This window comes from Rattus norvegicus, chromosome 9, assembly GCF_036323735.1.
Source record: "Rattus norvegicus strain BN/NHsdMcwi chromosome 9, GRCr8, whole genome shotgun sequence".
NCBI lineage: Eukaryota > Metazoa > Chordata > Mammalia > Rodentia > Muridae > Rattus > Rattus norvegicus.
The window spans coordinates 121390853-121408219 of NC_086027.1; the positions used below are offsets into that span (position 1 = coordinate 121390853).

At 41.9% G+C, this 17367-nt stretch overlaps 1 protein-coding gene across 11 annotated transcripts in view; it reads left to right on the forward strand.

Annotated features, from left to right (window-relative positions):
* Positions 1-8927: 8927 nt before the first annotated feature.
* The window catches only part of LOC120094817 (zinc finger protein 431-like), a 31403-nt gene continuing 22963 nt past the window's right edge, over positions 8928-17367 (forward strand). For 3 of the 11 annotated variants that reach the window (XM_063268212.1, XM_063268216.1, XM_063268213.1), the window contains exon 1: positions 9496-9821. Coding sequence is in view for 5 of the 11 variants with exons in the window: in XM_063268218.1 (XP_063124288.1) it covers positions 9762-9821 (60 nt within the window). In the remaining 6 variants the exon portion in view is untranslated. Of the gene's footprint in view, positions 9822-17367 lie in introns of all 11 variants that reach the window. The other 8 variants (XM_063268211.1, XM_063268215.1, XM_063268214.1 and 5 more) reach the window with 6 other exon arrangements.

Consider the following 17367-nt stretch of genomic DNA (forward strand, 5'->3'; position numbering starts at 1 on the left):
TATGACAAATTTTATAAATAGTTTTGGAAGTGGAAGAAAGGAGGTGATGGGATCATCCTTCAGCTGTGCTTGATTAGAATCTTTTTACCTTTCTACTACCACTATCCACCCTGGCATGATTCAGGGAAATTCAGTTTCAGAGCACAAAAGGAGTTTGTGAGATGCAGACTTTTCCTAGGTAGGGATGGGATGCATAGAACAGCGTCCCCTTCTTGTGCCTTAATCCATGTGGCTGGAAGCAGACATTAAATTATTCTCCAACACTGTTTTGTATGTATGCTTCAGTGGGGATGGGTTTGCCTGAAACCACACGGGAGCTGTGGGAACTGCAGAGCCATAACCTACCTTTCTAATCATTCTCTAAAGCATGGGGTCTCTCGGTTTGGAAGAGAGATCAGTACGAGCTGGTAGGGGGGGTCAGAAATATAACACTTTAGGGGTCCCTTTGAGTTGTTTCTGCAGGGGTTGTGAAATCTGTGTATTAAATTTGTATACTTTACAAGAAAGTTGTATCTGCTAGTACTAGCCAGGGTGTCCTTGTTCTTGCTCCCTGACTTCAAAAAATCCCTGGCTCAACTATCAAGAGTGTACTTTTCTGACAAATTGTTCCTCAATATTTTCTACATCAAAGTGGCAAGCAAAAGCATCTTAACCTAACTTTACTTACAATCTGCATTTGCAAACACTCCATAAATATAGTGATTATTAGTAACAATCTAAACCCCTAAGTTCTTTCTGAGGGTGGTAGTTGAATCATTAATTTATTCTCATAGCAATACTTGAAAAAGATCAATGACTATTAATGCGAATGTCAAGGACATTGCCCACTGAGGGGTTGGAAACCCCTTAGAGTTGTCATATAACTCATAGATTAGGAGGGACGTGATGACCACCAAGACAACAAGCAGAACAAAACTTCATAACAACATGAAATCCTTCAGACGCAATCCTATGCATCATGTGTCTAAGGCACACCCATCATGGTTGTGCTAACCAATGGGCCATACTCCGTGAGTTCTAAACCTGTTTGCTATTCCTCTCACATGGGCCTTGACAGGAGATAGCCTCAGAACTCCTGAACTTGGAATGATGGGTAGTCGTGAGCCCCATGTAAGTAACTGCAAGACCAGCAAGTGCTCTTCACTGCTGAGTCATCTTTCCTGCCCTGTGTTCCCTATTCACGCTCAACATTCACATTGCTAATATCTTCATCTGTCCATTTGTAACTGTTTAGACATGCATTCCCTTTTAGTAAGATCTTATTACTATTATAGTTTAAACTGGGGTACTTCAGGTTTCTGCAAGATGACACAGAACTAAAGTGAATGTATAATTCTTTGTATAACTGAGATCTTTTCCCTACCTTCCCTTCTCTGAGAGGGTAGGACCTACCAGAGTATCTCCCTACCCTGGCTAATCAAATCAACACCAGAATAGGCACATCCTCTCCCACAAAACAGCCTGTTGCAGAACCGAGAGCCCCTGTTTCAGTTGTTGGGGTGCCACATGGAGACTGAGATTCACCTGTGCTATATATGTGCCGGGGGCCTTATTCCAGCCCATGTGGGTCTTTGGTTGGTGGCTCAGTCTCTGTGAGTTCCCAGAGGTCCAAGTTAGGTGACTCTGTTGGTCCTCCTGTGGGGTTCCGATCTGCATCCAGGCCCTTCAATCCTAACCCCCAACTCTTTCTTAAGACTCCCCTACCTCCACCCAATGTTTAGCTGTGGATATCCGCATCTGTTTCAGTCAGCTGCTGAGTTTAGCAATTATCTTAAGGTTCTGCCCCAAGCATAGCAGAATATCATTAATAAGGTCAGGGATCGGTGTTTGCCCATGGGATAGGTTTCAACTTAGCCTGGTTATTGGTGGGTTATTCCTTCAGTCTCTGCTCCTTTTTTGTCCCTACATTTCTTTTAGAAAGGACACATTTTGGGGTTAAACGTTTTGTAGGTGGGTTGGTGTCCTTATCCTTCAGGCATCCTTCCTGGCTATAGGAGGTGGCCTCTTCATATTCCTTGTCCCCACTATTAAGGCATTTCAGCCACCTGCATTGGCTCCTGGGATTCTCCCCATTTTTAGGTCTCTGGGACTTCCTAAAGATTCCCCCAACTCTCCCACTCCCTGCAGCTGCAGATTTCTATTCATTCTCCTGGCCCTCTGTGCCCCTTTCCACCTATAAACACACCTGATCCTGCCCCCATTCCCCTCCTCCTCCTTTCTTCCACCCACTTCCCTCTCTTCCTCTGCCTCCTATGATGATTTCATTCTCCCTTCTAAGTGAGAATCAAGCATCCTCACTTTGACCCTCCTTCTTGTTTAACTTCTTTGTGTCAGAGGGTATATCTTGTGTATCCTGTACTTTATAGCTAGTATCTACCTATCAGTCAGTACATTTTTGGATCTAGGTTACCTCATTCAGGATGATATTTTCTAGTTTCATCCATTTGCCTGCAAATTTCATGATGTCCTCTTTTTTTTAAAAGATGAGTAGTATTCTATTGTGTAAATGAACCACATTTTCTGTATCCATTCTTTGGCCAAGGGGCATCTAGGTTGCTTTCAGGTTTGGGCAATTACAAATAAAACTGCTATGAACATAGTTGAGCAAGTGTCCTTGTGGTATGGTACAGCATCTTTTGGGAGTGGTATAGCTGGGTCTTCAGGTAGAACCATTTCCAATTTTTCCAACCTGCCAGATTGATTTCCCACCAGCAATGGAGGGTTGTTCCCCTTGCTCTATATCCTTGCAGCATGTGCTGTCGCTTGAGTTTTTGATCTTAGCCATTCTGAGGGGTGTGAGGTGGAATGTAAGGGTTGTTTTGATTTGCCTTTCCCTGATGACTGTGGATGTTGAGCATTTCTTTAAGTGCTTCTTGGCCATTTGAGATTCCTTTGTTGAGAATTCTGTTTAACTCTGTACCCAATTTTTTAATTGTGTTATTTGGTTTGTTGATGTTTTTAGTTCTTTCTATATTTTGGATATATTTTTTATATTTTTGACCCTCTGTCAAATGTACAGTTAGTGAAGATCTTTTCCAAATCTGTAGGCCATTTTGTCTTACTGATAGTGTCTTCTGCTTTGCAGAAACTTTCAGTTTCATTAAGTCCTCTGATCTTAGAGCCTGAGCCTCTGGTGTTCTCTTTAAGAATTTGTCTCCTGTACCAAGGCATTCAATTGTATTTCCCATTTTTCTTTTTCTGGGATTTGGTGTATCTACTTTTATGTTGAGATCCTTGATCCACTTGGACTTGAGTTTTATGCAGGGTGATAATTATGGATCTATTTGCATTCTTCTACCTGCAGATATCCAGTTAGACCAGCACCATTTGTTGAAGATGTTCTCCCTTTACCATTATATGGTTTGGCTTTCTTGTCAAAGTGTCCATAGGTGTAGGGGTTTATTTCTTGGTCTTCAATTTGACTCCACTGATCAATCTGTTTGTTTCTGTACCAATATCATGCAGTTTTTATGACTGTTGCTCTATAGTACAGCTTGAAGTCAAGGATGATGATTCCCTCTTTTTTGTTTAGGATTTAGAAGGAGGATGGAGCTCCCATAGGGCAGGGCAGAGCCCATGACTAGTGGGCTTGCTAGGGTTCCAGCAGGTGGAGGTTGGGGGATGTCCTATGTGTGTGTCTCAGGTTAGAGAAGACCTCTTAGGAGACAGGTGGTATTGTGTGATGGGTCACAGTGCACCAATCCACAACTGCTGAGTCATTGCACAGACCATGCTGGCATCCAAATCAATGAGGTACACCTGCTTCTGCCTCCTGAATGTTGGAATTAAAGTCATGAGCCAATACACCCAGATTACCCATCATTTTTTGCAATTAGTATTTGTTCATACAATTTCCCTAATGTGTACGTAGTACTGTTGATCTGTTTGCCTTTCTCTCTCTCTCTCTCTCTCTCTCTCTCTCTCTCTCTCTCTCTCTCTCTCTCTCTGTGTGTGTGTGTGTGTGTGTGTGCGTGTGCGTGTGTGTGTGTGTGTGTGTGTGTGTGTGTGTGTGTGTGTGCATGTATTCATTGGCATTTCTTTTGCAAGGATATATCTTACTCAAAGAGCAAGGAAATGACAGAGATGAACCTCATTTAGTTTTCTTCTAAAATGACCTGGCAATTTCATAAGACTTCTGCTTAGGAAATAAGTGGGGGATACATCAGAAGTAAATTGACTATATTGTTATTGAAGTATACATTTATTGTGTTGTCAGTATCATGCTTTTTCTTGTACACTTGGATGGGATATTTTAGAATGCAATGACCTATGAGGATGTGCATATGAACTTCACTTAGGAAGAGTAGGCTTTGCTGGATCCTTTTCAGAAGAGTCTCTACAAAGATGTAATGTTAGGAACCTCACTGCTATAGGTAAGACAGTGAATTTTCTTTCACTCTTTAAAATGAGGGCACTACTGTTTCTTTGTTATTGATGTTTTTCTGTAATATCAATTGAGAATGAAGAATAATGTGAGTAAGTTAGACATTGATCTAAGGTTCACTGAAGATAGTAACTTAAATTTTGCCTAATTTCCAATAATATATCATACATTTTCTGGCACTATATTTTAGGTTACATTTGGGAAGACTATACTATTGAAGAACATTGTCAATGTTCCAGAAGACGTGGAAGGTAATTTTCATGTGCAAGTTGATATGAATATGCCTCTGAAGAAATTTTAATGTGTTCTGGAAGATTAAAAGAAAAGCAACAGTGTAAAAAAGTACTGTTTTAAGTATATCAGTGATTATTAAGTTCTCACAAAACCATGTACCTCAATGTCAGGTATCTGACTTTCTTTTGCAAGGCATTCTTTTAAGAAAGAAACAGTGTCTTAACAGATATCCCCTTTTGTATCATAGTCCCATTAGAGCTATGCTGAAGAACTGCCAATTTGTTTAGTCTCTTACCACTCAGATCGCAAAAGGTTAGTCACACTGAGTAGATGATAAATATATGTCCAAATCTTATACTATCTGAATAGTATGGTAAAGTCCATGGTAAAGCTAGGGTTCCTCATATACTTGTAGTAACATTGCTAAGTTTAGTGAGAGGGGCAGTTTATGAGAATCAAGAATGTTGATGTCGAGAAACCTTAATCCCTATACCACATGTCTATGAGGAACATAGTCTGAACGCAATATGTTTTCCCATTTGTTATTTTATTTGTTACTCTTTTTTTTAGACAGATATATCTTATGTCACAATGGATTCAAGCCATATGAGTATAGGGATATTGAAAGAAACAAAGTACTTCTCTTTCTCTCCCAGAACAATTAGAAGATATATAGTAGCCCCCACTTTTAGTAGATTTTCTGAGTATGATACAAGTTTACAATTGGTTAGTTTTCCAACTTAATTGGGAATTCACCCATAAATTCACAGTGCAGAAAATCCCTTTGGGTACTAGGAATTTGGAAATTCTTCTATTTGTCCTGGTCCACTTTCCGAATGCAGTATGGTTCATACTAAAGGAAAATTTATGAATGTAATTAGTGTGGCAAAACTCTGAGTTATTCCTGTTTGCAAATATGTGATGAACTTTATAGAAAAAGGATGCTATCAATGTAAGCTATGTAATAAATGCTTTTACCTTCACAGGGATCTTCAAAGACACAAAACCACCCGAAATGTGGGAACCATGAATGTAAATAAAGTGATAAACATTAAGATATGATTCTTCTTCACCAAATTGTAAAATTAATTCATACAGATAAAACGATTCATCAGTGTAATGATGTGGTAAAGCTTTTACATGTTCCAATTATCTTTGCAGGCATAAAAGAAGTCATACTGGAGAGAAAAACCTCTGAATATACTCCATGTCATAAAGCCTTTGCATATCAGAGTCACCCTCAAAGGAATCAAAAAGTTCATACTGGAGAGAAACCCTCTCAATGTAATCAATGTGACGAAGCCTTTTCACATTACAGTCATCTCTGAATACATGAAAGAACACATACCGGAGAGAAACCCTTTGAATGTAACCAGTGTGATAAAGCCTTTGCACGTCATAGTCATCTCCAAATACATAAAAGAACACACACTGGAGAGAAACCTATGAATGTAACCAATGTGGTAAAGCCTTTGTACGTCAAAGTCATCTTCAAAGGCATGAAAGAATTCATACTGCAGAGAAACCTCATGAATGTATTTAATATGGTGAAGACTTTGCACATTTATATAGTCTTCATCATCATAAAAATATTCATACTGGAGAGATTCTACGCATGTAAGCAATGTGGTACAGCCTCTGTGTTATGAGTCCACTTAGAACCAATACAACTCCAATACCAAGTCAATGCAGATGACAAGAATTTATTGTAATCAATCTGATCAATCAGGACTGTGGAATATACTCAGGAGCTCACCTGCAACCCATGTTAATGAGGTTTTAATTTTGAAAACCACAAACATCTGTGACAAGTGACAGATACATTTTTCCACCACTCTGCATTTAGGGATAGGGGCTTTCTTTATGTGACTGTACAGTGTCAATGGATATAGAATATAGGTGTTACCATCTAACCAATCATATCCATTTGTTCTTTTGCCATTGAGAATAGTCATGTTTTATGAAAGAAAAGATGAATAACAGAAGCTGTTCAGCTATTGGTAATTCTCCAGCTCCCCTAGAACCTAGGAACTTTAACATAGTTTCATTCCATGATTAAATAGAGTCCAGCAACAAAAAGGCTGTACTTAAAACACGTTTCTTTCACTTGTTCCCAAAATTTGTATATCATAGTTCTCTACAAATACATGAAAGAACACATCCTGGAGAGAAACCCTATGAATATAGCAGTGTGATAAAGCCTTTTCTGGCAGGGGCCATGCAGGGACCAGAGTATGAGTGTTTCAGTGATAGGATTCTCCTGTGTCAAAGCCCATGGTAATCTCTTCCCACTTAACAAAGACCTGGGGTGAATTCAGTAGCCTCTTTGCTTTTCAAATGTGTGGTGTGTTGTTGTAAAATTATAAACATAATGGAGTATAGTTGTCTTTTTACCCACTACGTCCGCACCTCGGTGCCCCAAGACATCTGCTAGATATCTTGGCAGAGACACAAATCAGCCACATGCTTTCCTACACTCAAACCCTCACATAAAAGAACACACAACACAATAATCTTTTGACTCAAATGGTAAGATATAATTGCCCAGTTAAACATACAAAGCCTGGTACCATCCATCCCTTAGGAACATTGATAACAACCTGTAAATACACAGAGCAGAATCTTAACATCACCTGCCATGGCTTCTCCCCTCTCTCAGTCTCCTCTCTCTCTTAGTCTCCTCCTCCTCCTTCAAGCTTCTCTCCTGCCCATCCTTCCTTCTCCTCCAATGACAGGCCTCCTTATATTGTTTACCTGCCCCTCACCAGTGACATCATCCTACAGTGGTGCCCCTCTCACCAGATTGCGTCTTATAGGATTCGTGAAGGGCATATCTTCTGGGCCTTCCCATTGTGGAGGATTAGGTTTTACACAACCTATCTACTCTGGCATTGCAATTTCCCTGAGCCTTGTGACTTCATTCTGGGTTCAGGTAAATTGCAGCTACTTCACACCTGGTAGGTCTGAGACAAGCCTGTGAGAAAAGCAGGAAACAGAGGACAAACACTGTGGAGCACAGTTGTTAGCTGGCACATCTTCCTCAGTGGAACGGTGGAAAAACAAAACAAAAACCACGCATGTACACACGGCTATATTACTAAAGATTCTATTAATGAACAGAACTGATAGAATGAATCTCTGTATGCATGTTGAAAGCGGATTTACTAGAATGTCTCACTAACAGTGGCTGTCTACCAACTGAAAGTTGAAGAATCCAATGTGGTTCAGTCTATGTGGCTGGATGTCTGTCTGTCTTCAGTATATACCAGAGTTTCAAAGAAGTGGGCTTTTTAATGCCAGAAAAGAAAAGAAAAGAGAGAAAGAAAGAAAGAAGAAAAGGCAAGAAAGAACTTGCTAGCCAGAGGTAAGGTAAGTAGACAAAGAGAATGAGCTAACATCTTCAGTGTTCTTTATATATGTGGGCTGTCACCAAAAGCTGTGGCCTAGAGTAAAGGTGGATCTTAACAACTCAAAAAATCTAGATTGAAGAAGGGTTTTCACATTTCAAAAGCTATAATTAAGAGAAATCCCCACACTGTACCCAATCTCTTTCAGTTTTAGTTAATTCCACATGTAGTCAGTTTGAATACAAGGTATAGCCAATGTTTAAGACAAGACAGAAGAACTGAGAAAGACATCCCCCCGCCCCCTCCATTGCAGTCAAGGAGAGAACAGGAGTCATTTCCAAAGGAATGATATCCTTCAAGAAAATAAGCCCTGGGATTTTACTGAAGGAGTCTGGCTATGTTCACATATAGGTTTCCCTACCCCTATACATGCCACGTTAGCCATCGTTGGACTAACGATGTGAAAATTCTAATAAATCTGCTTTCAACATGCAGAGATTCATCCTATCAGGTCTGTTCATCTAGAGAACCTTTACTAAAACAGTTCTGTGTGTGAATGTGTGCTTATCTTCCCACTGAAGAGGATGTGCTGGCTAACACTAGTGTTCCTCAAGGTTTGTCTCCCAGGGTTCCAGTACCTACCAGTGAAAAGTAGCTGCAGTTTACCTAAGCCCAGCGCGAAGGATTCAACCCATGCCAAATTAGAGTGTTTATTGGGGGCAATTCTCTAGTGGGCTCACTGATCCCAAGGATAAGAGTTCACTAGTCCCAGAGCGGTCAGAAAAGTCGATATGGGGAGTAAGGATAACGAAGGGTGGGGAGAAAGAGAGAAAGAGTGAGCAAGGCAAGCAGGGAGAGAAAAATGCAGTAGGCAGGGAGGGGGGGGTGAGAGGGAAGGTGGAGGGAAGAGAGGGAAGGATGGAAAGGTGAGGGGGAGGGAGAGAGAGGCAGAGAAACAGAAAGACAAAGAGTACAAAATTTCTGGATTTTATAAGAAGAGGTTCTGGGGAAGGGAAAACTCGGTCCCTGCACTGGAAAGTTCAAGGTACAAGGTGGCGTATGCCAGACAGGCCCTGTTACAGGTGGGGACTGAGGAGTGCTGGGAGAACCTGGAGGCCCAGACAGCTTTGGTGTGTTAAATATATGAAGGTCAGCTGATTGTAGGGACTGAATCCCAACAGCCACAAAACAAAACTCTTGTTTCCTCAAATCTCTCTTTAAGTGTTAATATCTTGGGCACCCTTCCACTTGTGGGACAGATTAATAACCCCACTGCAAGTTGAGTATGGGGGTTATGCAAGCTGTATACCTTGATGCCAGGAGGAGGAAAGGAAAGAGACTATTGAATGTTGTGAGCTGAGTTCAGGTTGAAGTGAGGACCTGGTGAGCACAGGGTCACTGCCCGCAAAAGGGAGGAGTAATAGGCTGAGCCATGGTAGGTGGCCTGGTGGGTACTTCCTGGGAATGGGCGGGGAGACAGATGAGAACGCTATTGGAGTACAGGCACAAGTGCTACTGAAATGCAAATCTGTAGATCTGGAAATGGTCTGGCCCTGGGCTTGAAGCTTAGGCCGAGAACTGTGTATCCTTACTGTATCTTCAGCTCACTCTAACCCTTATGGAGGTTCTCAAGTCACTCAAGACGACTGGCCAATCAGATCCTTCAATGGACCTGCCAATCAGAAGAGAAGGCGGGCTTTTCCGGGTGTCTTGTTGCAGGATTCGCTTTGCCGCTAAGCCTTCTTAAATGGTCCTGGCTGCTGTGCTTTGTGTCCTGCGGTTGGATTCTGTGCGGCATGCTCAGGCAAGCTCCACAGTTGCGACATGGTGAGCACATTGTCACGGCAAACAAAGGGGTAAGAGACCGGGCGGGCCCGGTCAGCGGGCGGCGCGGCGGGCGGGGGGCGGGGACTGAGCTGTGGAAGCTGGCCTGGTGGGTCTTACCCCAGGCTGAGTGGGAATTGGCCACTACCTGTGAGGTCTTAGCCACTCACTGTACCCAGAGGCAGTTTCTGAATAACTTCCCTGTAGGGGTGCAACTGTGCAGAGCATTTGGCTTGTGTATGGAAAGATCCTTGGCGTGATCCCAAACTCAGAAGCCTAGTTTCTACAAGTTCTGTTCTTAGCATTTAACATTAAGGTGTAAGATCAATTTGGAGTTATTTTGTGGAGGTTGTGGAAGGCATCTCATGTGCTGGGTAGCAATCCAATATCAAGCTGTAATGAAAGAGTAGAATTGATGATGTAAAGGATTTGCTAAAGGTTAGGAGATAGCAAGGCACACTAAGTAGAATTTAGCTGAGAGAGGACTGCCTGCAAAACACCCCACGTGTAAGTAGTAAGCTAACCAGGCCTGTTAGAGATTAGGATGCTAGGATACACAAGTTTGTTCACCAGGATTGTCCAGAAATATGGCACCAGACCCTGATTTGCCACCAGCCACTAGGCCCATCTCCATATCAAAGAGCAGGCCTCTAACAAGCTGATCAATGGGGCATTACAGGATCACAATCAACAGTAAGGCCTGGTGTGCCAGAAAGGTTTAGTTTTCTTCTTGAGAAAAGTATAGTTCTGCCACATGGTCAAGATGACACCCAGTGACAACCATTAGAAAAGTTAAAACAACAACAAACACTGTTTATTGAGTGCTGGCCTGATCAAGCTATGCTTTCCCTCCTTTTCCTGAGGTCCCCTTGTTTGAGCTCCTTCTGAGACTCAGGGACATGCTTGGCAGAGCCAGTAACCATCTAGGGCCTAGTCCTTGGGAGCTTTCCCTGGGGCCCTGGTTATAGAGATCGAACAGCTCCCCTAAAATTAGGAATATGCTTGGGGCCAGGGCATTTGGGAGGGGTTGCTTAAGATTCTGAGAAAACAACTCTTGCCTGTTGTGGTTTGCCCTGAAGTTTTGTGTATTTTGATGCTAATTCCACTGCCCCAAGGACAGCTGCCTAGGCACACACTCAGAACTCAGGTGACTTCACCTGAACCACCTCCCCATTGAATCTGTAAAGTACAGGTGAGGGGCAAGTACAGGATAGAAGGAGGCCTGTCATTGGAGGAGAAGGAAGGATGGGCAGGAGAGAAGTTTGAAGGAAGAGGAGGAGACCAGGACAGAAAGGAAGAGAGAGGAGAGAGGAGAGGGGGAGAAGCCATGGCAGGTGATGTTAAGAGTCTGCTCTGTGTATTTACAGGTTGTTATCAATGTTCCTAAGGGATGGATGGTACCGGGTTGTGTATGTTTAAGTCGGCATTTATATCTTACCAATTGGATCTAAGATTATTGTGTTGTGTGTTCTGTATATGGGGTTTTGAGTGTAGGAACGTGTGTGGCTGGGATGTGTTTCTGCCAAGATACCTAGCGGGATAAAAGACCAACAATACCCTCTTTTATTTTTACATTTTTACAACAACACTTCCCACCATGTGGGACTATGGGTGCCAAGGCCACTACAGACTTGGTAAGGAATATTTTTGAAATACACTGAGTTCCTTGTGCAGCACTGTTTGATTAGACTTTTCCTGAGTGTGTCCCATTATATGATGTTTCTGCTAACTTTGTAATTTAATCTTTATGCTGACTTCATAGATGTCTCCCGTTTCTTTCCATTTCCCTCATGTAAACCATATACAAGGTGACATTCTTCTTAATGTCTTAGCTTAAGACACCCCCACCCCCACCCCAGATTTTATACTTTCTAGCTTCTCCTTTTCCTATGTTTTTCTTCATCTGAGACCTTCCACTTAGGACACTGTCACTAACCTACTGTTTTAGGGCACTGGTGTACTTAAGAAATATCCCGGAAATGTTTGCTGTGTAAATGGCCTATCTAAGTGGCCAGCCTTGTAGCCTCCAGTTTATATTTAAATTGTTCAAAACTTAACCTGGAGAAAAAATGGGCTGGGGAGATGGCTCAGCTGTTGAGAGCACTGACTGCTCTTCCACAGATCCTATTCTCAGCAACCACTTGGTGGCTCACAACCATCTTTAATGGGATGCTCTCTTCTGAAGTGTCTGAAGGGAACCACGGTGTACTAACATATAAATAAAATAAATAAATCTTAAGAAAAAAAAAACTTGGGGGTTGGGGATTTAGCTCAGTGGTAGAGCGCTTGCCTAGGAAGCACAAGGCCCTGGGTTCGGTCCCCAGCTCCGGAAAAAAGAAAAAGAAAAAAAAAAATTAACCTGGAAACTAAACCTAAAACAAACTTAAGGGTGACAGCATACATGGACTGTAAAATCTACCTAGGCTAGATCCTCTTTTAGCATTTTAGACCCAACTAACTGGATCTTTGCTGGTCTTTGCTACTTTGTGGTTTCTTTTTCCCCACTCTTAATCCCCTCCTCAGCCCCCTTCCCCCCAACCTCGTTTCACCCCCTAACACCAGATAGGAGAGAAACAAGGATGGAGGAGAAAAAGATCCTTGAATCTAGTTCCTTGTACTCGACCCAGCATCGTGAGTTGAACAGTCTCTGCTGGGGGTAGTGAAGATGCAAAGCCAAGAGTTAGATTTGGGGGGACTGCTGGTTAATACAGCTGCCTCGAGTTTGTTTTTCAAAATTTTTATGCCCCACAGTGCCAGAGAAAGCAAAGCCACAAGTTAACAAACAATTCTCCAAAATATACACAGAATATAGGGATGAGGTTATGAGAATCATCCTTTGGCAATACTTGGTTAAAATCCTTTTACCTTTCCACTATCAGCAGTCACAGTGAATGGAGTGATTCAGGGAAATTCAGTTCCAGAGTCCAAAAGGAGTTTCTGAGATGCAGAGGTTTCTCAGGTGTGCAGGGTGGGGTGTAGGTGGGCAGGGCAGATTCTACATCATTACTAAAATACATATGGCATCATGTGGAAGCAGACATTAAGTTATTCTTCAACCTTCGTTTGTGTGTGGGTTCAGGGGGGCTGGGTTTGTGTGAGATCACACGGGGGCATTGGGAGCCGCAGAGCCATAACCCTCCTTTCTTACCACCTCCACACAGAGAGCTCTAGAGTGTGGGGCCAGTAGTGGCCCGAGGGTCAGAAATATAGCAGTTTAGTGGTCAGTTTGAGTTATTCTTGTGGGAGTTGGGACGTCTATGTTTTTTCCATTTGAATACACATGCAATCATAGGTAATATTGGTCAAATTCACATTTTTCCTGACTGAGTTTCCTTAGGTCTTTTGATTAAAACTTGACTATAATTTGGGGCTTATGTTCTTGCCTTTTTTTCTCTACATCTCCTTTTTTCACAAATGTGCTAAAACTTTTGATCCTTGTAGCTCTTTGGTAAGTATAGATGGAATCTATACTGTGCCAAAATGTGTACTATTTCTTCATAATCCTGTTGATGATTCTGAGGTTTTTTTCACATGGCAAATAGCTTTGAAATCAGCTGTCCTGTTACATATTATTATACGTTTTCTTTAAATTTTGAATTTTGCTGCAAATTGAACATACCCAACATTCCTTTTTTAACATCACTATAATGGTGTTGTTTACAGTTATATAACTTGGTAAAAGATATTCTACATAATAATTCATTTAGCAAGCTATATAGTATGTGTGCGAAACTGAAACTGATGTGAAATAATGTCCAAAGCCATAGAAAGAGGACTTTAGTGTAGACTTTAGTGACACAGAATTCATCCTTAGGCTCACGTAGACAAGATCTTTATAAGTATGACTTAATTGAGAAAGAAAAAAGAGTGAAAATAAAGCATGGTCCAGAATTGGACAATAAATCTGGATGTGACACAGGATTGTGTCTTAGCACTAAAGTCTGATAGCAGTACGTTGGGATTTTCCATAGATACCTACTAAAACTAGTTAAGACTGTGTTTCTATAGTTGATATAAAATTGTGCATGTTTAACATGTGTATTCTGATACATGTGTACGTAATACCTACACCCAAGCAATCCCCATCCTATGGAGTGTTGTATGGGAATCGAGGCTCGTGCCCAGACAGACCACACCTGGCCAGTACGGTTCCACGTGAGAGACTTTCATTGGTGCTGGGGATGGGGGATGCACAAAGGAGGGAAGGAGACAAAGGAGGAAAAGAGAAAGAAGGGGTGAAGGTCAGGAAGAGTTGGCTTTTTATTTGGGTAGGGACATAACTTCTTGCAGACGAGGGTGGGAGATGGAGGACACTGGAAATATATGACAACAGATGCACAGGTCCCTTTCACCTCTGGGTGACGTCACTGCTATCTCTGGGTTTGGAGACAACCTGCAACCATAAAGCCGATTCCTCATACCAACACTAACTTCTCATGAGAATGACAGAATTGCCATGGATCCCAGCAGTCTTCTCAGTATAGTTTCCATGCACTTGAAATTAGTTTTAAAAAGTACCAGAATGCTCATGTTTCTTGCAGTTGTATTCATACTTGCCTAAATATGAAAATAACATCAATGCTCATTTGTTGAGGACAAGCTAGGTACCTCTAGGCGACCTAGGATGCCTTGGGTTAAAGGAGTGGATAAAGGATTATGCACTTGTAAAGACTCTCACAGTCAGTGCTTTATTGGTCATAAAACAGCATGTAATTATAGCTTAAGCATTATCAACCCATTTCTTTGTCCCATATAATTTTAACCTTTAATGCACTCTTATTATCAGATGGATATGGGAGCTTGAACCATGTTGTCAACATTGTAGGTAGCACTTGAAAATGAAGGGTGACCAAGTCAACTCAGTCAGTCAACAGGGTCTCAAGGGAGGGAGTGAGGATTGAAAGGAAAAAGAAAATTGGACAATATATAGCATGATTCTAGCCAGTGCTGAGGCTGAAGCGGGTTTATTTTTCCCAGTCTGCTTTTCTACCATTTTTAGTACAAGCAAATAATAAGGTCAATTCTAGGTCAAGGAACAAACAAGGCAGAAAGTCCTGTGATCATTGTTTCTAGGGGCTCATCAGTTTGATAAGAGAAAAGGAAGGTTACTAGCCCAAATGAAAATATTCTTACCTGAACCTATTTCCTAAGTACTAGTCCATGGTCAAATTCCCCCCAAATTCGTATAGAAGGGGAAAAAGCAGAGAATCCAGCTGAAACAATCTCCTTCAAAGGTTTTTTTTTTCCTAATGTTTATTTAGAACATTATGTGGAGAAGAGAAATGAAATATCAAGCTTTCTGTAGCAAGAGTTGTTATAGATGAGAAGCAAATGTGCTATTGTAGTATGCTATAAAAATGCAGAAAGTGGCTTTATTTGGATGTCATGAGAGCCCTCTGCCAATGAGTCATACTGCATGAAGAAGTAAAAACGAGGTTAAGAAACAGATTGAAGGGGTTGGGGATTTAGCTCAGTGGTAGAGTGCTTGCCTAGCAAGCGCAAGGCCCTGGGTTTGGTCCCCAGCTCCGAAAAAATGAAAAGAAAAAAAGAACCACATTGACTGTTTTGTTTGAGTTTAAATACTAACGATAAATTAGAGTTGAACAAACATGTAAAAGTCTTAGATAACTGACTCGGCTCTTTGTTTTCTCTGCCTTCAGTAACTTAGATGGTAACACTTTCATTTTTGCTTTGGAGAAAGCGTTTAAACATTTAATATTTTTATACATTGGTTTATTTAGGCTTAATGCATAATATAGTTCATGTAGCGATTTTGTGCAACATCTCATTTATTTCTGTTTGAATAGTTATTGAAACATTATTTTTTCTTAAGAACAATTATGAGTATTCCTTTGGAATGAAATGAAAAGCATTGTAATTCCACACTCCAAACTAGTGAAAGTGAAATACCCCCAGATTCTGGGGAGACTCTCGCTCCAGTCACGGGTTGGGGTACCCCCAGGAAACACGAGAAGCCAGTCTTGATGTAATCAGCAAGAGGCAGTTTTATTTACGAGATCTCGGGCTGACACATATCTCACACAGGAGATTGAGTCCAGCCCCGAGCCTCTCTAGGCCGGAGCTTATATAGGGAAAACAGATTGGTTAGTACAAAGGGTGTACAGTTATTTTTTTTTTTTTCTGTGCGGAATTGTATTAACAAAGCATTCTAGCATCTTGGCAGTATGGGCAAGGTGTCTTATCTCGCTCAGCTAAGGGATGACTCGTATCAGGGAGTGAAGGAAGGGAAGGGAGGTAGCTCCAGGGGTAGCTCCAGATGGCCAGTGTCCTTGGAGCCCTATCTCAAATTCTTTTAGGCATAGTCAGACTTTGTTCAGGACTAACTTTTAGAAATTTTAACCCTTCATTCCCCTCTGCTCTTAGTAAGTAGTCCTAATCCTAGGACTCTATGATGAATCTAGCGTCTAGTGGCTCTTCACTCCATATAGCCCGATACTGTTGTCTCAACATAAGGACTTGTATAGCACTAATCCGTTCTCTAATAAAAGCAAAAAGGCGGTTAATGATGTAGGGCCCAACAGTGAGCAAAAGGAGGAGGATAATCAAGGGACCAGCTAAAGCTGACAACAGGGTGGTAAGCCATGGGGAACTATTGTACCAGCTTTGAAACCAGTTATCAGTGGTTTCTCGTTCTCGTCGTCTCTTATCTAACCTTTCTCTAAGTTTAGCCATAGAATCTTTAATGGTCCCGGAGTGGTCAAGATAAAAACAGCACTCTTCTCTTAAAGCAGCACACAGCCCTCCTTCTTTAAGGAATAGTAAATCTAACCCTCTTCTATTTTGAAGCACCACCTCTGACAAGGAAGTCAGGGATTCTTCTAGATGACTGATGGATTTTTCTAACGCCTCTATATCTTCAGAAATGGCAGTGTTTAAAGCTGTTAGCCCCTGATGTAATTGTTGTGGTCCTGTAATTAAAGCGGCTGATCCGGTACCTACCCCAGCGGCTACTCCCAAGGCCAGGAGTATGGCTACCGTTAGGGAGATGGGCTCTCTTTTGGTCCTGGGGTTCTGACCATATAGAGACAAGAGTTCTTCAGAATGAAGGTAATAGATTCTTGGGACCAACTGTACCATTACACAGTAATCTGAAAGCCTATTGACCACCGAGTCAGCCAAGCAGGGGGTGAGGCCAGAGGCACAGGCCCACCAAAACCCAGAAGGAGGAATTAAGTAAGAAGCAATATCGGAGGGGGTGGTGTCAACCGGGACAACATAGCGACATAAGTGTCTGTGAGACTGGGGAACCTTTCCCACACATGTTCCTTCTCCCGATACCTCAGTTAAAGTTAGCCGGGGCTTGTTGGTGTAAAGGCAAACTTCAGGGTTAGAGTCTATGGTGAAGTTGGCCGAGATTGCTATCCCCTCGTAATAAGGGGGGCTCGAGGAAAGACAAAACCAACATTCTGATGTCAGATCGGGATTGGAGTAATTAAGGGCCTGGAAAGCACCTTGGACCAGCCTAAACATGCGTTCCTGGGCACCGGGCAAGTGAGGGGCCAGGTAATTTCCCGTGGTCATGTCCCCGGCAAGTGTAGAAACCTCAGGTTTTAAAGT